At 38.3% G+C, this 24,052-nt stretch overlaps 1 protein-coding gene and 1 pseudogene across 6 annotated transcripts in view; one reads left to right on the plus strand and one right to left on the minus strand.

Moving 5' to 3' along the window:
* The window catches only part of RYK (receptor like tyrosine kinase), a 164,118-nt gene that overhangs the window by 129,584 nt on the left and 10,482 nt on the right, over positions 1-24,052 (plus strand). For all 6 annotated transcript variants that reach the window (XM_074405903.1, XM_074405904.1, XM_074405906.1 and 3 more), the window contains 4 exons: positions 5,770-5,839; positions 10,994-11,126; positions 12,699-12,808; positions 12,970-13,129. In XM_074405903.1, coding sequence (XP_074262004.1) covers positions 5,770-5,839; positions 10,994-11,126; positions 12,699-12,808; positions 12,970-13,129 — 473 coding nt within the window. The remainder of the gene's footprint in view (positions 1-5,769; positions 5,840-10,993; positions 11,127-12,698; positions 12,809-12,969; positions 13,130-24,052) is intronic.
* LOC101041014 (putative coiled-coil-helix-coiled-coil-helix domain-containing protein CHCHD2P9, mitochondrial) lies at positions 703-1,385 on the minus strand (annotated as a pseudogene).

The raw sequence follows: 24,052 nt of genomic DNA on the forward strand, positions 1-24,052 counted from the left end.
CTGATATAAATTGAGAAGGCAAAGTAATAATTGCAGAAAAACAAATTTAGCACTCTCGCTTCAGAAACTGAAGGGAAAATTAAATTCAATTTTATGAGTAGAAAGCGATAAAATTTTACACAGCTTAAGAAGCTAATTTATAAGACCTGTTTCTAAATTTACTTAAAGGAATACATAGAAAGTATGAAGGGTTTCTGTTTATTGTTGGTAAAAAGTTGGGTTCTGCCAATCTAACAAAAAATCTTTGGAATTGCTTTTAATTGAACAGAATTGCTTGTTTAAGGCTGCTACAAATACTACATCTATACTCACACACCTCTTTAATCTTTTCTAAACAAATGGTTTAACTTACTATATCATTCTATATTTATTTTATTCATTCACCCCTTCCAAGCCACAAACACTTTTAAAAGGGTAATATTTACATTAGGTCCATCCCTTCTTGTCCTTTTGGCTAAGATCAAGTATAAGTTAGGTCCCAGTAGGTTTTCTAACTAGTTTTGAAGGAGAGTTTCCATATTACTTTTTGTAAATGTAAAATTTGAACCGTAAGGTTATTAAAACAACAGCCTTTTGTTACTCTTTTCTAATTTTTTTAAAAGGAAACTCCTTAATTCAAATATTTCTTCTAGGGTTTGTAAGTGTTCTATGGACTGTGTGGAACTGGGCTAATATTGACTTGTTCTGAATTAAGGAAGGAGGTTTTCTTTTTTCTTTCTTTTTTTTTTTTGGGTCTGAAATAAATTCTTTTAATTGCACATTTGTGCCTTCGGTTAACTGAGGGGTGAGAAACCTCCTCCTCACTTGCAATCCCAGCTATCTGCATACAATCTAGTGTTGTGGTCTAGCGGTTGACGAGGGGCAGAGGTTGATGCAGGGCTGGCCCCTGAGTGCACCGACATCTTCAGGGCAGGGAGCTCAGACTATGGTTGTACTTACACTGCTTCAGGACCTTGCTGAAGCCCTCACACGGGAACAGGTCACTCTGAGTGGTGGAACAGTCCAGGAACTGCCTAATCTCATAGGCGCAGGGCCCCATCTGCAGGGGCTGGGAGGCAGCATGGGTTGGGGCCTGCTGAGCGGCAGGCTGGGCCCGCTCCGCGTTCCCCCGCTGAAGGCTCCGGTCAGGGCTCCATGACATGTCCCACAGCCGAGCCCAAGACTACCCCTGCGGCCGTGGGTGCCATCTGAGCCATGAGGCCCGGCTGGCCCAAAGGCGGGGGAGCCGGGGCTGCTGCCGAGGGCGGTGAGTGCGCGGGCGGGTCGGTAGAGGGCTCGGTGGGGCGGCTGACTGGCCGGGCGGCCGTGCTGCGGCTTCCCCACGGCATGGTGGCGGCTTCCCCACGGCATGGTGGCGGCGGTGGGACCCGGATGATCTAGAGACGGTGGCGGCGGCAGCGGTTCTGTCCAGGAAGGAGGTTTTCAAACAAAATTGGGTTGATTTAGGGGGGAGGAAGGGATAAAAGGAAATAATAGTGATAAGAAAACACATAGTGAGGATACTTGGACTGATGCACGAGATAAAACTTCTCTTTCTGTATATGCTTGACTAGTAGTCACTGCTTGTTTCTGTGCTCTACCACTGTAATTATGATGTTCTTTCTGAGCTGTGTGGAAATAAGAGAAAGCACAGTGAGCCCATATCGGGGACAGACGGGAAGTGCATTGACCAGGATACTTGCCTCAAATTTGTTAGAGAAAGCATGCCACATGACTGTCTCAGAGATTGATTATTTTGGAGTGCTGATTTCATGGTTTTAGTTGTAGCCACATAGAGCTGACCAAGGTCTTTCACAAATCTATATGCTTTGTTAGATGTTGCACAATTAGAAGTGTAGCATAAAATACAAAAAAAAAAAAAAAAAAAAAAAAAAGGTGTTTTAGAAAGCACTGACCTTTGCCTTTAGGCATAAGCAGAAAATTGGAGTTTGCCTTTTAAAACTATTCATAATTTTATAGAGAGACTTCATTAGATATTCCAGTATAAACTTCCAGAAATTGAAATTGGCAACCCAAATCTTGCACAGTAAATATAGTGAAATTGAATTCCATAAAATAAACGGATCAGTTTGGGGTTATTGGTATTAAGTTCTTATTTTCTTCATTATAGCTACTACATTTTTATAGTTTTGTAAGTAAGCAAGTGTTTGTTTTTAAAAATCATTTTGTGCATTCTTGTAAGTTTTAGAATATATTTAATAGTATCCCTTTCACATGTGTATATCTTGAAGATAGACCTTTTATTATGTAAAATTAAAAGACTAGGATGAGACTGGGAAAGGAATCCAGCAAAATGAGTTTTTCTTATTAACTGGATAAAGTTATTTTATCTTTAATTGAGTATTCACCATTCAGTTCAAGTGTCCTTTGTTTTAATAGGACATGCTTATCAAAATTAAAAACTTGAAAAATGTATGTACAAAATACACATCCTGAAATTACTATTTGTTGTACGTGGTACTCCTTACCAGTTGAGGGAATGGTAAAGTCTTTTTAACTGGGCGAGGACTTCCAACTATATACTAGCTTTCAGTCCTGAAAAGATCCTACTAGCCCCTAGTAGTCCTGCCCATAATTTCATTAGAAGTTATTTAGGTTATAGAAAGTAATAAAGTTACATTCTGCCATTTATTAAGAAATCCCAAGTTTTAAGCAGTTTTTAGACACTTAGAGTTTATTTTAGCAGAGATTGGTATGAAGCATCTTTTCTAAAGAAGTACCAAATGTTGTAGATCCTTGGCTTTTTGTCTACCCATTTTACGTTCCTACAAAAGTCTTAACTAAGAAAAGTTGCTTGGTAAGAGGACACTAAGTAGCAAGTAATGGAAGTGAAGCAAGAGGAAATGAAGCAGGAATGAGATTCCAATGGGTAGATGTGGAAATAAATGAATTTTGAGATTTCTCTGCTTTGATAGTTCCACATTTAAGGACCAGATGTGATAATCATAGTATCTGAATTCAGTGGACTGGGTTTTATTGTTGGTTCATCATTTTCCTAGGTGAGTCTACAATGTGAATCTTGGCTTTGCCATTCTTTTACATTTCTTTCTTCCTCTTATTACATTGGTCTGAAGCTTTATAAATTATTATTTAATTTATTTATAGACAGGGTCTCACTCTGTCACCCAGGCTGGAGTGCAATGGCGCAATCATAGCTCACTGCGCCTCAATCTCCTTGGCTCAGCAATCCACTTAACCTCAGCTTCCCAAGTAGCTGGGACTACAGGTATATGGCACCACACCCAGCTATCTATCTATCCATCTGTCTGTCTGTCTGTCTGTCTTGTAGAGATGGGGTTTTACCATGTTGCCAGCGTGAGCTTTACAAATTATTACTATTCTTACTACTGATGTAAAAATTCGTTATGGGTTTCTTTGAAAGGGTTTTTAAGAATATACTATTATGTTTGTTTTAACATTTAAAAACTATTTTTTAAAACTCAAACTCACTTCTTATTTGTTTATTTTTATTATGTTGAGAGACGGGGTCTTGTTATGTTGCCCAGGCAGGAGTGCAGTGGTGCAGTCACGGCTCACTGCAACCTTGACCTCCTTGGCTCAAGCAATCCTCCAGCCTCAGCCCCCTGAGTGGCTGGGACTGCTAGTGTACACCACCATGCCCAGCTAATTAAAAACAACTTTTTTTTTTTGTAGAGATAAGAGTCCTCTGTGTTGCTCAGGCTGCTCTGAAACTCCTGGCTTTAAGTGATCCTCCTGCTTCAGCCTCCCAAAGTGGTTTTATTACAGGTGTGAACCACTGCACCTGGCTGAATTTTCTTTCTTTTCTTTTTTTTTTTTCTTGAGACGGAGTTTCGCTCTTGTTACCCAGGCTGGAGTGCAATAGTGCAATCTCTGCTCACTGTGACCTCCGCCTCCTGGGTTCAGGCAATTCTCCTGCCTCAGCCTCCCGAGTAGCTGGGATTACAGGCATGCGCCACCATGCCCAGCTAATTTTTTTGTATTTTTAGTAGAGACGGGGTTTCACCATGTTGACCAGGATGGTCTCGATCTCTTGACCTCGTGATCCGCCTGCCTCGGCCTCCCAAAGTGCTGGGATTACAGGCGTGAGCCACTGCGCCCGGCCTGAATTTTCTATTTTATAATAGAAATATTCTTTTCAAGCCATGGAGAAATTCCTTTATACTGTTAAGGTTATGGTCCATATATGATGAGGAATCCTTGTGGATTTGTGCAAATATTTGAAGGCTTAAGAATTCCTTTGCAGATGTAGACTTAAAGATATTGGTAAATTGCATTATCATGTTTTTGTTTCAAAAAACATTGATGTAAAAGTTCATTGTAGTTCTGTTTTGCTACTTTTGACCAAAAACCATGAGTTCAGAAGCTAAAAAACTAGTGGCTTAATTCTAATTTTGGTTATCATATGAAAGTTAACTTTTATTTTTACTCATGTATTATTAGTTCTTTTTGTTTATTTTTAACCACAGAGAGTAAAAAGAAGAAAGCAACAGAATATGCCGTAAACTCCAATCATAACTTCTGTAGTCATTTTATGCTTGTGATGTTTGTTAGGTTAGAACGTATAAACAGAACAGAAAGGTACGAAATGTAAATTCTCTAATCTTGAAAAGCAGCCATCATATGTAAACAATTCCTTAATATGTAAGAAATATTAAGATATGAAAACACAAGTTGTATCTTGTTTTTAAAATTTAATATACTTTAGAGATCTTCCCCTGTCAGTACCTGCCTCATTTTTTTAAAGTAGCCACATAGTACTCCAGTGTGTCAGTTTAATGAGTTCTCTGTTTTTTTTTTTTTTTTTTGAGACGGAGTTTCGCCCTTGTTACCCAGGCTGGAGTGCAATGGCGCGATCTCGGCTCACCGCAACCTCCGCCTCCTGGGCTCAGGCAATTCTCCTGCCTCAGCCTCCTGAGTAGCTGGGATTACAGGCACGTGCCACCATGCCCAGCTAATTTTTTGCACTTTTAGTAGAGACGGGGTTTCACCATATTGACCAGGATGGTCTTGATCTCTTGACCTCGTGATCCACCCGCCTCGGCCTCCCAAAGTGCTGGGATTACAGGCTTGAGCCACCGCGCCCGGCCTTAATGAGTTCTCTGTTAATGGGTACTTTAGTGGTTGACTTCTTTGCCATTGAACAGTGCTCTTGTTATATTATACATAGATGAGCTTTTGTGACCATATCTGTAACAGAGACTCTTAGCAGTGGGATTGATGATGCAAGGTGTATCTGCATTTGAAAATTTTGTTACACGTTGCTTTCTCCATCTACCCAAGGTACTATTGATGAGCCTGTTTTCTCATACTCGTGCCCAAACTCTTAATAGTAGTTAGCGGATATTTTTATGTCTCAATTTGACAGGGGAAATGGCATCTACTGGTTTAATTTGCATATCTTTCCTTAGGACTGAGGCTATAAGTTTTTTTGTAATCTTGTTATTTGTTTTTTATTTTCTCAGTAAACTGTGTGTTTATATCCTCCACCTCTTTTTCAGATTTTTTCCTTATTGATTTATATGAGCTATTTAAATAGTAAAAAAGGAAGTAAGCAGTATATATGCCTTATGTGTTACAGATTTATTGCATTTTCTGCTTTGTTTATGGAAACATAATTGCATTTCTAATTTTGATGTAAAAATTTCTGGGAAAGTTGACCTATTTAATAGGACTGCAGTAGAATTTTCCTACCTTATCGTTCAAGATAATTATTTACTAATGGCAGAAAATTTTAATGCCATATATATTTAGTAGTATTATTCAAGACAGTTTCTTTTCTTTATATAGATCAAGCTTCTGAAATTCAGGTGACAATGATGCTCACTGAAAGTTGTAAGCTGCGAGGTCTTCATCACAGGTGAGAGGAGAAACCACCGACATTTCAATGTTGAGCATGGCAACACTTGATGCCACATTTTTATTTGCAGAACATTGTGATGACTTCTGAATTGAAAGCTTTGTAGAATAACTTATTTTTTTTCTGAATATAAAAGTGAAATGCATTCTTATTGTACAACACTTAGAAACACAAGAAAGAAAACAAAGAATAGTATGTAAGCCCACATCTGGATAATCATAGCTAATCTAGCTAATCTTTCCAGAAACAGTTTATACTTATTTATGTGCATACTTCCCTTTAAAAAATAGGATGCTAGTATACATATGTTAAAAATATTTGTTGTGAGATTTTTGAATATATAGGACCTCAAAGTATAATAAACATGAATAAATATACCTTCTAGATGCAGTGATAGTTAACATTTTGCCGTATTTTCTGTGTCAGTGATAGTTAACATTTTGCTGTATTTTCTGTGTTGTGTTTGTTTATGTATTATCCATCTTTATCTAGAGATTTATATCTCTGGATATATGTATCTGTATATTTGTGTGTAGAAATATTTTATAGTAAATTAGACACCTCAATACTTTTAGTGCATGTCCAGCATGTATTTTTTAAAAAAAGAAGATACTTTTCTTTATAATCATAATACCACTGTTGTCTTTGACAAAGTTAACATGGCTCTTAATTTAACAAAACAATGTATCTGACTTTTGATGTCTGTAACTGTAAATCCATGTCGTCATTTAAAAAGGCTACATAGTAATCCATTGAATGGATGTACCACATTTTATTTAATTAATTTCTGGTATACAGTCATTATGGCATAGTATGACTTTTTAAAAATACTTACAGTTCTGTATGAAGACTTTTTTAAAAGCTTGGTATTGGTCCTGTTCACACAGCTGTAATAAAAAATTTTACCTTTTAGAGCCAGAAGCAGCTTAAATATAACATAATAATGTGTGACAGTATCAATGTTAGAACAAACTTTTTTTTAAGCACTATACAGAGGCAACATAATTTGTATGCCTATCTAAAATTTGATCACATATGTTTAAAAATAGAACTGTGGTCATCCCTGTTGAAAGATGTTTATGAGCTTCTGAAAAAATATAGTTTCTGTATACTTTTTTTTTTTTTTAATTGCATTTTAGGTTTTGGGGTACATGTGATGAACATGCAAGATTGTTGCATAGGTACACACTTCGCAGTGTGGTTTGCTGCCTTCCGTCCCCTCACCTGTATCTGTCATTTCTCCCCATGCTATCTCTTCCCACCTCCCCACCCCCAGTTTCTGTATACTTTAGACAGTTCCTTGAGTTCTGTTGAAAAATAAGGTGACTACGCAGAGCCTTAGTTTTGAATTTGGTTATATTTTGGTTCATATTCAGAAGAACTTGAGGACCTAAAAAGAAGGAAGCCACAGTAAGAGCAATAAAATGGTAATGAAAATGAAACTGAGTTTTTTGGTATTGTGGTGGTAGAAAAGAAAACAAATGAGCCAGCAGTAAGGGGAACAAATATTTTTATTGTGTTTGAACATAAAACAGCTCTTAGCTTCTAGGCAACCGAGGGTGAAGGAAATGCTATAAGTTGATAATCTTAGTAGCAGAAGGGAAGGAAACAGTTGGAATATTGTCCTTTTTGGCAGTGTTGAAAGTGCCTAATGGTCTATTACACTGACTAGGGAGAAGAGCCAAAGGTGTTTAATCCTAATATATAATGTTAACCTATGACTTAGGTACCAAGCCAATATTCTTACCCCAGTGAAAGGTTTGCATCACTTCAGCACAGAGGTGAGTAGCAGGGATAAATGTAGACAAAGCCAGGATGTTCCCAAGAAACAGTTTTATATCCACTGTAGCTCTAAAGATGCCTTGGCTGAAAAATGCTCTGAGGAAGCATTTGCAGCAGCATTGTGTCTCATGCAGTTTTAGGCTGTAAGGTTTTGCAGCATCCCACCAGGATGAATTAGCAGTCTCAGGGGGTCCTCAGGGAATGGAATGACAGGACATTCTAAATTGGGGTTATTTGATACTGGGCATTCAGTGCTTGAGGAAAGTCTTGTAAAGATAGGTTGTTTGATTATGCTTAATTGTTCTTCCTTCTGTGAGGTGATAGCAGGACTCCTAGTTACAATGAACAAAACATTGTCAATACCTAGAAAGTATATTATTCTTTCCATTCACTGTAGCGGTTCGTCTCTTTTTTGTTTGTTTGTTTGAGTTGGAGTTTCACTCTTGTTGTCCAGGCTGGAATGCAATGGTGTGATCTCAGCTCACCATAACCCGTGCCTCCCACGTTCAGGTTCAAGTGATTCTCCTGCCTTGGCTTCCCGAGGAGCTGGGATTACAAACATGTGCCACCATGCATGGCTAATTTTGTATTTTTAGTAGAGATGGGGTTTCTCCATTTTGGTCAGGCTGGTCTTGAACTCCCAACCTCAGGTGATCTGCCTGCCTTGGCCTCCCAAAGTGCTGGGATTATACATCTAATTTTTAAGGTGACCAGGGCCTAGCACACATTTCAGTTTGATCCCTGATATCTGTAGACTATTCATAGCTATATGTATATATTTGTTTGTTCATTCTTTTTATTCTAATGCATTCAGTACCCATTTTGCACTTGGAACTGTGCTAGGCAGAAAGAATATAAATGAAATGATTTTCAGAGATCATATTGTAGAAATTATCAAGCAAACTCAATACATTCAGCAGGAAAAGACACCTGTTTTCAGATTTTACCTTTTTAGCTGGCTGTGGTATATAATACAGCATGTTTGCTTCATATTTTAACATTTCACAGTTAAGGATTGTACAAGTGTTTTAAGTCTTTTAAAGCATTTTGAAATTGTTTCTTTTCACACATTTTCCCACTGGATTTTATAAAAATAATTTTATTATAAGTTAAAATAGCTGTATAAATAAAATATATCAACCTACTTTAATTTCACTGGAAGTACTTCATATCAAAGTACTCTTGAGCTATTTCTGCTTGTAGTTTGGCCCTTTCATTGGCCCAAGGATGCCCAATGGTGAGCACTTCTTATGCCAAATGCCTCACAGCTCTCCCTCTGTAAGTGCCCTCAACAAGACTGAGCATTAGAGGCAGTTCTTGTGTTAAGCCCCACAGAACCTACCCTTCCTCTCCCTTCTTTCTTCTCTGTAACACCTCCTCTTGCTTTCATTCACTCTGCTTAGAGATCTGGACTTTCCTCTTTATTCTCCTTTCCTTTACAAAATGGGCCGAATGAAAAACAGCCATTTGTACTTTGAAACATTTTCATGAAGTTTGTTACCTCTTCAGTGGATTTTTAATCCTGTGGTGGTGGAATAAAAGATTTGACCTCATCCAGCAAACCTAATGGATAAAATGTCTTTAACTCTGCTAAATGAATTTCAGTCACCAAAAAAGCAGAAATAATCTTTGGTGGGTTAGAGATTGGGCAAGAGTTTCTACCCTGAAATCATAGCATGCCCAAGTTAGTCCTAAGTGTGAACCTGTAGTCATTTTAGTGTTCATGGGAGCTGGTGGAAAGAAGGCTCTGTAATCTCCCATGCGATCTCCCTTGCTCCTCTGGGAGAGAAAGTCTGGTGGTCCAAGAGAATGCAAAGGGTGTTGAATCGGATGAAGATCTGATTTTTTTTCCATGTACTTGCCTTTGTCCTTGGCAGGTTACCTAAAGTTTATCTCCCGGCATGGGTTTCCTTGCATATAAAGTTGGAACTCCTAGTCGTTGTCACTTGTAGAGAGGTTGCCCCTTACAGGTTTGCTGATCTCTAAGTCCTCATTTTCCCACTTCCTCAGGGTTAGTGCTTTCCATGTTAGTAACTCCTGCAAATACGAGGGGAGTGCATAGCTTTGCCACTTGTGCACTGGTGATTGTGCCATAGTTTTGTAACTGGGGTTTAAAAAATGATACATGCTCAATTGAGAGAATTTTTAGGAAATACAGGAAACAAGGTTGAAATTATAGTCTCACAAAGGCAACTCAGCTCTGCATATTTCTGTGCAGACCTTTATTATTATTTTTTTCTATTTTTATAATTACCTTGCAAATGTGAATTTTGTATCTTACTTTCTTATAAGGTTTTACTCATATTTTCCTATTGTTATTCTTTCATTACTTTTGAACATTTGAGCTGTTTGGTACTTTTCCCTACTAATACTACATTAACTATCCTTTTTCATTAACTAGCTTTTTTATGTTTAATGTATTTCCTTATTACATCCATAGAAGCAAAATTTGCTAAGTTAAGGAGTAGGAATGTTTTCAGGCTACTTGTTTCTGTTATTTGTTATTGTTTGTTTTATATATAGCATAGAATACAAAGTGTTGGGTGTAAAAATTGAGTTTACCTTAGTTTTTGTCTTCTAGCAATTTTTAACTTAGTGGGGAAAATGATATAATTATGTAAAAAGTTACATAACCTTGGGAAAAATGAACAGTTATTTCCAGATGTCAGTGGAGGAGGTGTTATTAGATAATAGGATGAAATGTATGTATGTATGCCATAGAAATTAAAATAGGAAGAGGATTGTCTACCACATGCTTGGTTTCATTTTGTATATCATAGTGTAACTTTTTATGGTTGGTGGGGTCCCTATGTTATAAGTATGGAAGCCAAAGCCAGGAGACCGATGGTCACACTGATAGTGATTAGTAAATCTAGGATTCAAAGATCGGATTCTAAATCCAGTGTGACCAGCTAAGAACTTTTTGGTTTTGCGGCAGTTTCAGCCTTTTAGAGACCTTTATGATGATCCTGTTCTTGACCACAGTCTGGATTGGGCCCTTTTTTTTTGTTTTCATGTGCGATAATGGAGTGGAATATTATTATCATAACCTACTCATGGGCAAGTCATTTTTTAGTTGTCTCTAATTAATTGCCCTTTAAAGATATAGTGTGGAGTGTGCTTTCAGAAAATCCAGCCCACGAGAAGCAACTTCCGAGTTTACGACTTTTCCTTACCAAGAATGTGCCTATATGGGGAACACTTAAGTCTGGTTTAAAATATAGAGCACTTATAATTTTATATTTTTAATGGTAATGATGTTTTTAAGTATTTGGGGGATTTTGTTTTGTTTTAGATTATATTTTTATTAGAAATAAGCCCCTAACATTTTGGATTCCTTTGTCTTTCTTGCAACTTTTTGTTATTTTATAGAAATCTTCTTCCTATTACTCATGTGTGCATAGAAGAAGGAGAAAAGCCCATGGTGATATTGCCTTACATGAATTGGGGGAATCTTAAATTGTTTTTACGGCAGTGCAAGTTAGTAGAGGCCAATAATCCACAGGTGAGAAAAATTTGCCCAAATACCAATTATTTACCAGTAGTTTCTGATAATGTCTTTGAAAGTAGATATTAACATTCCTAAATATAAACTGTTTAAAGGCCTACAAAAAAGAACCTCAAAATGAACCACAAGATATTTATAACCTGTTGGTTTAAAGAAAAATGTTAGCTTATGTTCCTGCCTCGAGGCTTACACTGTGCTGATGCTGAAGTTTTCCTTATATTTTCATTGTGTACTTACTCATAATCAACTCAAACCCTTTGTAATAACATCTCAGGTGTTTTCCTGATAACTAAGGGTACTTGTCCTAGATTTTCCTCTTAGGAATGGAAACAGACTTTCTAGAGCCATTTGGTTTATTCTGTACCAAAGGCTGGTGATAACTGGAGGTCTAGATTGTGGGAGGTAATTGGATATATTGTTAATATGCTTGGCTGTAAGATGGCAGTCATCTAAGAGTTTTTCTCTTTTGTGCTTGTGTATATAACTGAAGCAAAGGTCAGATACCAAGTATATTATGATGGTAGTAGTAGTAAAGTGTAGTGGTTATTTTGCTGTCTGCTGTATCTGGTAGCCCCATTAAGTTGCTTTAGGATGTATAAAAATATACTTATTATAGTTGCCAGGAGAAAATGAGTTCAAAGGCTGCATTGAGTATTTGACTTAATATGTATAATATGCTTTGTCAATTGACAAGACTAAAGTTGGGATTCTCAACAAGTGGTCAGAGGTTGTGGCCCATCTGCATTACCTGGAGAAGGATTATATTCCTTAGCCTGGAGTACTGGCACACACCTAGAAGAGCAAATCAGCAGAAAGAGTTGGAGACTTATACTTTGTTTTTTTTGTTTTGTTACACTGGATCTCAGTCACTAAGGGTGGAGGGCGGTTGTGTGAACACAGCTCACTGCAGCTTCAACCTCCCATGCTTAAGCAATCCTCCCACCTCAGCCTCCTGAGTAGCTGGGACCACAGGAACATGCCACCATACCTGCTTATTTTTCAAAAAATAATTTTTTTTTTTTTTTTTTGAGACAGGGCCTCCGTATGTTGTCCAGGTTGGTCTCAAGCTCCCTCCTGGGCTCAAGTGATCCTCCCACCTCAGCCTCCCAAAATGCTGGGATTATGGGCATGAGGCACTGCACCTGGCTTATACTTGTGCTCATTTGAAAATGATCCTGAGGAGAGAATCTCCTAGTATAGACTACTGTTTTGTGGGGAAAAAAAAAGATTATTGAATAATAGACACTTGAAATATTACCTTGAGAACTGAGTATTCACTGAATAGATTTATTGAGCAGCTGCTTTATGTGCTGGATATTGGGGAGATACATCTAACAGATGAAAGGAGACAGAGAAATAAATGGTAGATTACAGAGGAATAAGGGCTATAGTTGTTATAAATGTAGGGATATAGCGGAACATACTCTTGGTCAAGAAATGGCTATTAAAAATTCTGTGTGTAGGTTTAAAGCAGTATTTTTGGATGGAGTAGGAATGTGGAATAAAATAAAGTGCCATCATCTGTGTAAGCTATTTACAAACCATGTCCTTTTTTTTTTGTTACCACAGGCAATTTCTCAACAAGACCTGGTACACATGGCTATTCAGATTGCCTGTGGCATGAGCTACTTGGCCAGAAGAGAAGTCATCCACAAAGACCTGGCTGCTAGGAACTGTGTGTAGGTGCCATGAGCTTGATACTGTCACTTGATGGAGAGTGCTTCCTGGATTTAGGCTTCTCTGGGAGTCACAGTGGGACTTGTGTTGTATTTAAGGGTGGTGGTGATCCCTACTTTTTAATACTCTGATTGCATTTGATGTTCATGTCTTTACTTTTTAGGATTGATGACACACTTCAAGTTAAGATCACAGACAATGCCCTCTCCAGAGACTTGTTCCCCATGGACTATCACTGTCTGGGGGACAATGAAAACAGGCCAGTTCGTTGGATGGCTCTTGAAAGTCTGGTTAATAACGAGTTCTCTAGCGCTAGTGATGTGGTAAGTCCTGGGACCCCCAGATAGAAAAATAATAGAGAAACAGCTTTCTGTTTTTAAATGTTTTACCATTTTTGTCTTTTGAAAATAATCTACTAGCTGTTCCCTGAAATTTTTCATCCAGAAGGCAAGTATAATTAGCTGCCAGTCAACCAGTTTATGGAGAGGAGCTGTGACCCAGACCATAGGCCAGCACTGTGTATAATCTCATTTCATCTTCACAGTACTGCTGACAGGAGCACTGTTTTTTGTTGTTGTTTTGTGTGTTTTTGATGGAGTTCTGCTCTTGTAGCCCAGGCTGGAGTGTAATAGCAGGCACGATCTCAACTCACTGCAGTCTCTGCCTCCCAGTTTCAAGTGATTCTCTGGCCTCGGGCTCCCAGGTAGCTGGGATTACAGGCATGTGCTACCACACCCAGTTACTTTTGTATTTTTAGTAGAGACGGGGTTTCACCATGTTGGCCAGGCTGGTCTCGAACTCCTGACCTCAGGTGATCCACCTGACTCGGCCTACCAAAGTGCTGAGGTTACAGGCATGAGTCACCATGCCTGGCAACAGAAGTACTATTAACTTTAGGAGGTAGGCTGTGGTATCCAAGTTTTAAAGGTGAGGATTTTGAGACTCAGAGAAGTTAACAGCAATTTCATTATTTTTCTTTCCTCATTTAAGAGACAGACCAAATCATTGCCAGATCCTAAAGATCTTTTATTCAGATGACCTCTTCTGAGTGTTATGGCCCATAAAATTTATAATCCCCCATGTCATGCACTTCCACGTCATGCACTTCCTGTTGTCAGTTTCTGGGTGGTTCTGCCCGCTCAGCCAGATCATAGTTGGGTCCTTTATACCTAGTGATGTATAGTTTCAGAAGCCACATTCACTTGTGGATATTTTATAGCCATTTTAAATTTCTGTCACTTCTTAGTCTTATTTGGAAGACTAAGTGTAATTTATTTTTGTATCTCTTGCCTGTTAGACTTTATTATTGTTATTGAATATTTAGGGATTAGGTAAAACTTCTGCTTATAGGGTCCCACATATGTTTACTTAATGATAATATGTTTGTGTTACATGTGAAATTCTATAGACTAATTTGCTTCTAAGTTTCAACTGTAAGAATTGGGCTTACTATATCATTTTTTCTTGTGTGTCTGTATTTTATTTATAATTTAGGACTACACTTTGGTTTCAGAGTGTGTATGTTTTAAGGATTAGTCTTAATCGTGTATTACTGTACGATAATTAATTATATTAATTGGTATATACTCTTCTCCTCAGTGTATGAGTTTTCCGAGGCTGTTGTAACAAATTACTACAACCTCGGTGGCTGAAAACAATAGAAATAGAGTCTCTCTTGGTTTCCTTCTGAGGCCAAATGTCTGAAATCAAGGTGTAGTCAAGGCTGGGCTCCCTCCAGAGGCTCTCATGGAGAGGCAGTCCTTGCCTCTTTCAGCTCCTGGTGGCTGTTGGCATTCTTTGGCGTGTGGTTCCATTTCTCTCTGTTCCAAGTTCATACCATGTTCTCCTTCACGTGTGTCTGTTGTTCAGACTCTCTCTGCCTCCCTCTTAAAAGGATACATACAATTTAGAATCTATCTACATAATCAGAATAAACTTTTCCCATCAAGGTCCTTAACTTAATCACACGTTCTGTCCTGTAAGGTAATTACAAGTTTTGGGGATTAGGACATGGATGTATCTTTGGGGCTACGTGGACATATCTTTGGGGCTACCAGTTCACTGCAATCAGTAACTGAAATTATCTAAGATTTCTTTACTGAAAAACTGATATTCTAATTTAAAAACCTTAGAATAATTTGAGAAAGGAGAAAAATTCTCTTATTAACTCTTAACTACTAAATAATTTTTTTTTTTTTTCGTTTTTAGAAACTATGTGCTCTTTGATAGTGATATGGTTTGGCTATGTCCCCACCCAAAATCTCATCTTGAATTGTAATTTTCATAATCCCCGTGTGTCAGGGGTGAGACCAAGGGTGGAGGTAATTGGATCACTGGGGGCAGTTTCCCCATGCTGTTCTCATGAGTCTCATGAGCTCTGATGGCTTTATGAGCATCTGGCTTTTCCCCTGCTTTTACTCACTCCATCCTGCAACCCTGTGAAGGAGGTGCCTGCTTCTCCTTTGCCTTCTGTTGTGATTGTAAGTTTCCTGAGGCCTCCCCCAGAAAAGCAGAAATAATTCAACCTTGCCTTTATAAATTACCCAGTCTTGGGTATTTCTTCATAGCAGTGTGGGAATGGACTAATACACATATATTGCTCCTTTTACATACCAAGTATTTTGATAAAATATGTTCTTTTAATATGAATGAGCAATTTACTTATATAATTTAAAAATTTTTTAAATTGAAATCAAGGCCTTCCATTGTATGTATCTTCAAAATACTTTGTTTTAACTCAAGATAAACTATTCTCAAAAAAACAATTTATCTGACACTTGTGAGATGAGCAAAGTAAATGTGAATGATTGTAAGAAGTGATGGGATCTGCTTCACAGAGCAGTCACAGAAGCTAACACTGAAGGACAACCTGTTTCATGTTGTCCACAGCCTCTCCTAACCAGGGAGTGTGAGGCATGGTGGCAGGTGGGTGGCAGGATGAGGGAAATACAACCAGACTCTTGGATACTGAATCCCAGGGTTCAGCCTATAGAGAGCAGTGGGGTACTAGTCCTGGCCTGTTTTTCCAGAAATTTGATGAATTAAATGTCTTTCTAGCATTAATTGTCTAGAAGTTAAATGTACCAAGTAAAGCAGTACAAATATGCAAAGCAGCTTATATACTGCTCAGAGAACCTGAGCTTTATTTTAGGGAGAGAAGGGTTACATTTTGGTTTTGATTTTGATTTTTTTTTTTAATTGCATTTTAGGTTTTGGGGTACATGTGAAGAACATGCAAGATTGTTGCATAGGTACACACATGGCAGTGTGGTTTGCTGCCTTCCTTCCCCTCACCTGTATCTGTCATTTCTCCCCATGCTATCTCTTCCCACCTCCCCACCCCCCTGTCCCTCCCCCATTCCCCCCCAACGGACCCCAGTGTGTAGTGCTCCCCTCCCTGTGTCCATGTGTTCTCATTGTTCAACACTCGCCTATGAGTGAGAACATGCGGTGTTTGATTTTCTGCTCTTGTGTCAGTTTGCTGAGAATGATGGTTTCCAGGTTCATCCATGTCCCTACAAAGGACACGAAGTCATCGTTTTTGATGGCTGTGTAATATTCCATGGTGTATATGTACCACATTTTCCCTATCCAGTCTATCATCGATGGGCATTTGGGTTGGTTCCAGGTCTTTGCTATTGTAAACAGTGCTACAGTGAACATTCGTGTGCATGTGTCCTTATAGTAGAATGATTTATAATCCTTTGGATATATACCCAGTAATGGGATTGCTGGGTCAAATGGGATTTCTATTTTTAGGTCATTGAAGAATGGCCACACTGTCTTCCACAATGGTTGAACTAATTTACACTCCCACCAACAGTGTAAAAGTGTTCCTGTTTCTCCACACCCTCTCCAGCATCTGTTGTCTCCAGATTTTTTAATGATCGCCATTCTAACAGGTGTGAGATGGTATCTCAATGTGGTTTTGATTTGCATTTCTCTAATGACCAGTGATGCTGGGCATTTTTTCATATGTTTGTTGGCCTCCTGTATGTCTTCTTTTGTAAAGTGACTGTTCATATCCTTCGCCCACTTTTGAATGGGCTTGTGTGTTTTTTTCTTGTAGATCTGTTTTAGTTCTTTGTCAATTATGGATATCAGCCCCTTGTCAGATGGATAGACTGCAAAATTTTTTTCCCATTCTGTTGGTTGCCGATTCATTCTACTGACTGTTTCTTTAGCTGTGCAGAAGCTGTGGAGTTTGATTAGCTCCCATTTGTCTATTTTGGCTTTTGTTGCCAATGCTTTTGGCATTTTGGTCATGAAGTCCTTGCCTACGCCTATGTCCTGAATGGTTTTGCCTAGATTTTCTCCTAGGGTTTTTATGGTGTTAGGTCTGATGTTTAAGTCTTTAATCCATCTGGAGTTAATTTTGGTGTAAGGTGTCAGGAAGGGGTCTTTTTTCTGCTTTCTGCACATGGCTAGCCAGTTTTCCAAACACCATTTATTAAATAGGGAATTCTTTCCCCATTATGAAGCGAAAGCAGAGTTTGATTTTAGGCCAGTGCATAGCTGCTGTATTGAATGACAGTAAGGACTGGTTCTATTCTTTCATAAGGTTTTTGGTTTTAGAGTTGCCAAATCTTTATTCAGAAATTCTGAATTATAGTTGGAACTGTTTACCAGCTATTCATTGAGCAAAGCTGTTTTCATCGAGTGGGAAGGGGGGCAGGAGAAATTGATTTGGCTTTGGTTGTAGAACATAATTTTTAAAAATTATATCAGTTGAATTAGAGTAGTGTGGTTTTCAAATCGACTCCTTTAGTAAAATCTCGCATCTAAACATTTTTAAATGTAGAAAAGTCAAATAAACTTTTCTTAGTGTTTACTTCTGAAATTTTATTCCATAGTTGATTTAAAAGATGGATTCACTTGTCTCTTTGGGATTTTTTTTTTATTTTCATTTGTTGATTTAAATTTTTTATTTTGTTATTTATTGAAATACAGTTGCCTTTGCTGAAATGAGATGGCTGTTTTTGTAGTGAACCAAAACTAGTTTGATGGGCAGAAAATGGAATATAATTCTTAGATGATAATCTACAAGTATTTCATGTAATTTGAAGAGATTGGAAATATTTTTATTCTCTTAGAAAAAGGAGTTACTGATATATTTCAAAGGAGAATGCAAGATGGCCAGTAGTGCTGTTTGCTTGCACAGTGGAGGCCCCCAAAATATGTATTACTTTTTTTTTTTTTTTCTTAGACAGAGGGTCTCACTCTGTCGCCCAGGCTGGAGTGCAGTGGTACAGTGGTGCAGTCATAACTCAGTGCAGCCTGTACTCCTGGGCTCAAGTGGTCCTCCTGCCTCAGCCTCCTGAGTAGCTAGGATTACCAGTGTGTGCCACCATACCCGCCTAGTTTTTTCTTAATTTTTTGTAGTGATGGAGTCTTGCTGTTTTGCCCAGGCTAATCTTGTACCCCTACGCTCAAGCGATACTCCTGCCTTGACCTCTCAAAGCACTGGGATTACAGGTGTGAGCTACTGTACCCAGCCTGTATTACTTAATTTATTGTATTTATTTCTGTGTAACTATACCATTGTATAATTAAGCAATGATAGGAATTATATTTTTGTAAAATTTATGATCAAATATTTTGTAGGACCTCCAGAGTGAAAATTAAGTTAGATAATATACTTCAACAAAGGAGGCTATAAGTAATTATAATACATCTCCAAGCAAGATGCTCCAAGAGCATTGAGTGTCTTCAGCTGGGTATTAGCTGGCAAAGTTCATGTTGAAGATACATGGTTTGGTTAGGCAGAACATTTTAAATTATATCAGAAATAGTTATTTTTATGGTTATGGCGTTTTACAGGAGTTCACACATTTTATAGAAGAATCTGCCATCATCAGAATGCAATTAAACTTAATACTTAGTTGCTTGTTCATGTGGCAGCTTTGTTTTTAAATAATCACCATTAATTTAATAGTGAACAGCTTAACAAGAGAATTAGTTAGTTATTACAGATGAACAGCTTTGTATTCACTCCCCTCCTCTACCGCCTCTTCCTCCTCATTGTCTTTGCCTTTCTCTTCCACTTTTGTCCAGGCAACTTTAGCAGGACCCTTTGTGCCATCAGACTTTTCTTTAGACTTGCTGTTAGCAATGTCCTTCTCATATTTCTCCTTTAGCTTTGCTGCCTTTGTAATGCAGAGCTGCTTTCCAGAGTTATTCCACCTCTTATGTAGCTTTTTGGCCACATCTCCAATAGGGATGCCAGGGTCTGCAGAATTAATCTTGAGGCAGAATTCTGAAGAGAACGGGAAGAATCTGGATAATGGCCTTTTGAGAGCATTGAGGTCCTTTTTGTTTTGCCTCCCTTAGACAGTCCATAATCCTTCGTTTCTGAATCATAGCATATTTTATCTGCTTTTGCCATTTCATCAGATGTAACTTCTCTTTCCCAGACATTGTCTTCCACTTCTCAGTATACCTTTAGGAAAATTTTGCAAAATTGACAGGGATCTCTGGGTTTTTCTTCTTAGGTTCTCTGCATGCCTGCACAAAGAAGGCATAAGCAAACATCTTCCCTTTTGGATTTCTCTAGTAGCTTTTAGCCACCCTGACTATACTGTTCATTAGTCTGGGCAGCACAGGGCACATGACACATAGCTTGGTGATTCCCCAGTGTCATGCAAACTGCCTCCACAAGAGCCACCTCAGCATCGTAATTACTTTCAGTGTGTTTTGGCATAAACTTACTTGAAATAGCTGTGTGGCCGGGCGCGGTGGCTCACGCCTGTAATCCCAGCACTTTGGGAGGCCGAGGCGGGTGGATCACGAGGTCAAGAGATCGAGACCATCCTGGTCAACATGGTGAAACCCCATCTCTACTAAAAATACAAAAAATTAGCTGGGCATGGTGGAGCGTGCCTGTAATCCCAGCTACTCAGGAGGCTGAGGCAGGAGAATTGCCTGAACCCAGGAGGCGGAGGTTGCGGTGAGCCAAGATCGCGCCATTGCACTCCAGCCTGGGTAACAAGAGCGAAACTCCATCTCAAAAAAAAAAAAAAAAAAAAAAAAAAAAAAAGAAATAGCTGTGTGACCCAGATTCTTCTGAGCTGTACTTAGCATGTGATGTTAACAATATCCTTTGATTTGCATTTAACATGGTTAACTCCTAGAAAATTTGTTCACATTTTTCTTATTTAGATTATTATGCATTTGTTTTCATATGTATGTGTGTGTATATACACTCCCACACACACATATGTACATATGTATGTATCACCTTTGCTTTAGATAATTGGAATTGAAAGGACTAGGAACACCCTTCAGTTTTCTGTGACTATGATGTGACTATTCATGTAAAAATCCTACCTTTCAGTTTTTGGGGATTGAATTTTTTTTTAATTTTTAAAATATTTTAAAGCTCACATGGTGAAGACTGCTTTTTAACATTTGGGTTGGAAATGTGTACCCACAGTCATTATATTCTGTTGCCACTTTTCCTTTATGGGCAAAGTTGGGGGCTTAAAAGTTACATTTAATGTTCTATTTTTGGACACTTCCACCAGAGTCTATACACATGTAAAATACTTAAATTTTTAGATGTAAATGTAGCACCCAACAAATGATACTGCTGCCTTGGAGGAAACATTTTCTCTGTCCTTTAAGACATCTTAACATTTTTGCATTTTTTTGTTATTAAGCATTCTGTATGATTTATTTAGAAATACCTTAATGTTTTCCATCATAAAAATAATACATTGCATCTCTAGGTTGTGTTTTCAGAATTTTTAGTGAAGGGATTCAGTATTTCAGTATGTCCAGATTCTTATATTAACATCAGCTTTTAACTGTTGAGCTTAAGAACTAGTTATAAATGTCTTTATAATATTATTCCAAGATATGACATCATTATAGGCATTCTTAAGAGTTTCTGGATATTGTTTTTATTGTGTTTTCATCGGATGTGGAGACCACCATAAATTTTTTTTATGTGACTTTCTTTTCCTTTATTTGAAAATAGAGTTCTTGATTTACATCTTCTTTGAATTATGTAGCTAATTGTAGTAGCTAACATAATTCTGTTCTTAAGAACTACCTTCTATTAGGAGATTACTAAATGTAATCAGGAGTACGCAGTTATGAATTTCTTTCTTACTGGTTTTCTTGTCTTTTTAGTATTACATTGTGTTTAAGAAGCATTTTCTTAAGAAAAAAAGTCAAGGAAATAACTTCCATGCCAGATATTATCAGCATGGTTTATGGCAATGAAGAGATCCTTTTAAAGGTATTTGAACAGTTTTTAGGGGATAGGGCAAATCAGAATGTGTTGCTTGTGCCTTTACATTATTTATTTTGTGGATATTAATGATTATTTAGAAGAAAAAAGGAAATCTGAAGTTATCCAGAGACTGCATCTGTAGCACATTGCTGCATATGACTCTCTCACTCCCTGTGTGCCCAGTGCTGTGGAAGGAGCCCAGTGCTTGTTGCATCCTGAGCAGGAGCCTGACATTGATAATATACTCATGAAGAGTAGTCTGCTGAACTACTGTGTTGTCAAAGAGAAAGCTAGAGTTATGGAGGATACTTATTATTATTATTATTATTATTATTATTTTTTGAGACGGAGTTTTGCTCTTGTTGCCCAGGCTGGAGTGCAATGGCGTGATCTCGGCTCACCGCAACCTCCACCTCCTGGGCTCAGGCAATTCTCCCGCCTCAGCCTCCTGAGTAGCTGGGATTACAGGCACGCGCCACCATGCCCAGCTAGTTTTTTGTATTTTTAGTAGAGACGGGGTTTCACCATGTTGACCAGGATGGTCTCGATCTCTCGACCTCGTGATCCACCCGCCTCGGCCTCCCAAAGTGCTGGGATTACAGGCTTGAGCCACCGTGCCCGGCCATTATTTTTTAAAGTATAGAAAACTTTACTCATTATTAATTTTACACTAATGCATAGATTGCTAATATTTTTTCTTTATAGTTGCAGATTTTATATACAACAATCTTGGAACTATTAATTATATTCACATTAAGAGGAATTAATATTAAAGACCTGAAAAACGTAGAGGTGCAAGGATTATTTCAAACTTTAAGAAATAAAAATTTAAGGTTTAATATTAATGTTAAGATATTTAGTTTTATTTAATGGTATTCTTTTATTCATCCTGATATTTCCTTGGAATGAGGAATGAATGGATTTACGTTAGGAAGAGTTACTGTATTTTCAGAGGTGAGTACTTGCTGTCCTGTGATCAAGTAGTTATGCTGGCTGTGTTTTCTGTCATTGGCTCTCCCTCAGGATAATGTACTGATATGATCTTGTAAACAGCTCTTTATACTCCTTTAGAGACTTGTACTTACTCTGTTTAATATTCCCTTTAGATAGCCCTAGTGTTCTGATAGAGTAATGTCCGTGCATCTCATACAGTGGCAGAAAGTACCATAAATAACAGATCTGTGTAATGCCCTGGGTAGCATCCAGTGTTGGCTCCTCTGTCTTTCCTAATCACAGACATTGTAGGAAAGATTTATAGCAGAAGTAGTCACTTTTCAATCATATATAACTCTGCTTAAAGATTGCTGATGTTCGAAGTTGAGTTGGTGTCTTAGTGTATTGGGGCCACTATAACAAACTGCCATAGCCTGGATAACTTAAATAACAAACATTTAATTCTCATAATTCTAGAGTCTGGGAAATCCAAAATTAAAGTACCAATAGGTTTGGTGTCTGTTGAGAACCCCCTTCCTGGTTTGTAAATGTTCATCCTCTCTCTGGGTCGTCATGTGGCATGGGGTGAGGGAGTCTCTGGTGGTCTCTTCTTTAAGAGTACCAATCCTATTTATGAGGGCTGTACTCTCATGACCTGACCACTTTTCTGAAGGGAAAAAGTTTCAAGTTCACTGAAGATTAGAAATAGATTTTGTTAAAACTATGGAAAATATTTAAACAGAACCTGTGTTTTTCTGTTATTGACTATAAATTGCATGTTCATCTTCAGGATTATTTTAGTCTTGATCTATTCTGGCTACACCTGAGATAGTAAAAAATGTCTTAAGTAACAGGTACTTCACCCTTGCCAGGGATATAAGTGTCAGCTAGAATGAGCATTTAATTTCTGCTCAAAGTGAAGTAGACCAGCTTTTGTAGTGTTTTTTTTGTTTGTTTTCTTAGCATCTAGTCATTGCCCCTACATGGCCATCCTAGTAGAGGTATTCCACTAACCTGCTAATGCTGAAAAACTCCTTCCCATATGCTCTTCTCTTCACTCAGATTCACCAGCCTCTGCTACATGTGCTTTATCTTTTTCTCTTCTCCATATACTGAGACTTAGATTACATGTGACCTCTGCAACTTTTGCTCTTGTTTCCCAGGCTGGAGTGCAATGGCGTGATCTCAGCTCACTTCAACCTCCGCCTCTCAGCTTCAAGGGATTCTCCTGCCTCAGCTTCCTGAGTAGCTGGGATAACAGGCATGCGCCATCACACCCAGCTAATTTTGTATTTTTAGTAGAGATGGGTTTCTCCATCTTGGTCAAGCCGGTCTCAAACTCCTGACCTCAGGTGGTCTACCTGTCTCGGCCTCCCAAAGCACTGGGATTACAGACATGAGCCACTGTGCCCAGCCAGATGTCACATGCAGTCTTAAAGTTCTTGACCCTGGTCCTTATCGTAGTTAGCTAGCATGTTAGGTCTTTACCTATACATTTGAGAGGGGAAATTTTTCATTAACAGCAAACATACTGTGATTAACATCCTGTTTTGCATTTACCAACCAGCTCAAGATTTAAGTACCAAGGTACTTAAATCATGCTGTAACAGATAACAGTAGATATTTCAAAGAGATATGCAGGGTGCTCTGGGGCAGAGGAGAGACATTTCATCCACGAAGGGGTCAGGAAAGAGTCTTTGGATGAGATGCCATGACATTTTAAGCCTCCAGGCCAGGCATAGCTAATCAGGCGGTGTTCATGTCCCCATTTTACTGTCGTAGCCATGCTAGGTATAATAGTGACAAACCTGTGGAGATGCCTGCTATTCCAGCCGCCCAGTCCAGTGTGATTTTTGTTTTAGTTGCTTCCCCCTAGTGTTGGGGAAGGGGAGTTAGCATGTGTAAATTCTCATGTCTCTTGAGGTAGGGAGACAAGGCTGTTCTATTCTTTATAAATAAACTGCTGCAGGATGTGTGATCCTATCAGCCTTACTGAAGAAAATGAATTTCTCAAATCTCAAAGTAGAGAATACTTCTGTGCCGTATCTTAGAGCTATAAAGAGGATAAAATGAATTA

Source organism: Saimiri boliviensis, chromosome 9 (assembly GCF_048565385.1).
Source record: "Saimiri boliviensis isolate mSaiBol1 chromosome 9, mSaiBol1.pri, whole genome shotgun sequence".
Taxonomy (NCBI): Eukaryota; Metazoa; Chordata; class Mammalia; order Primates; family Cebidae; genus Saimiri; species Saimiri boliviensis.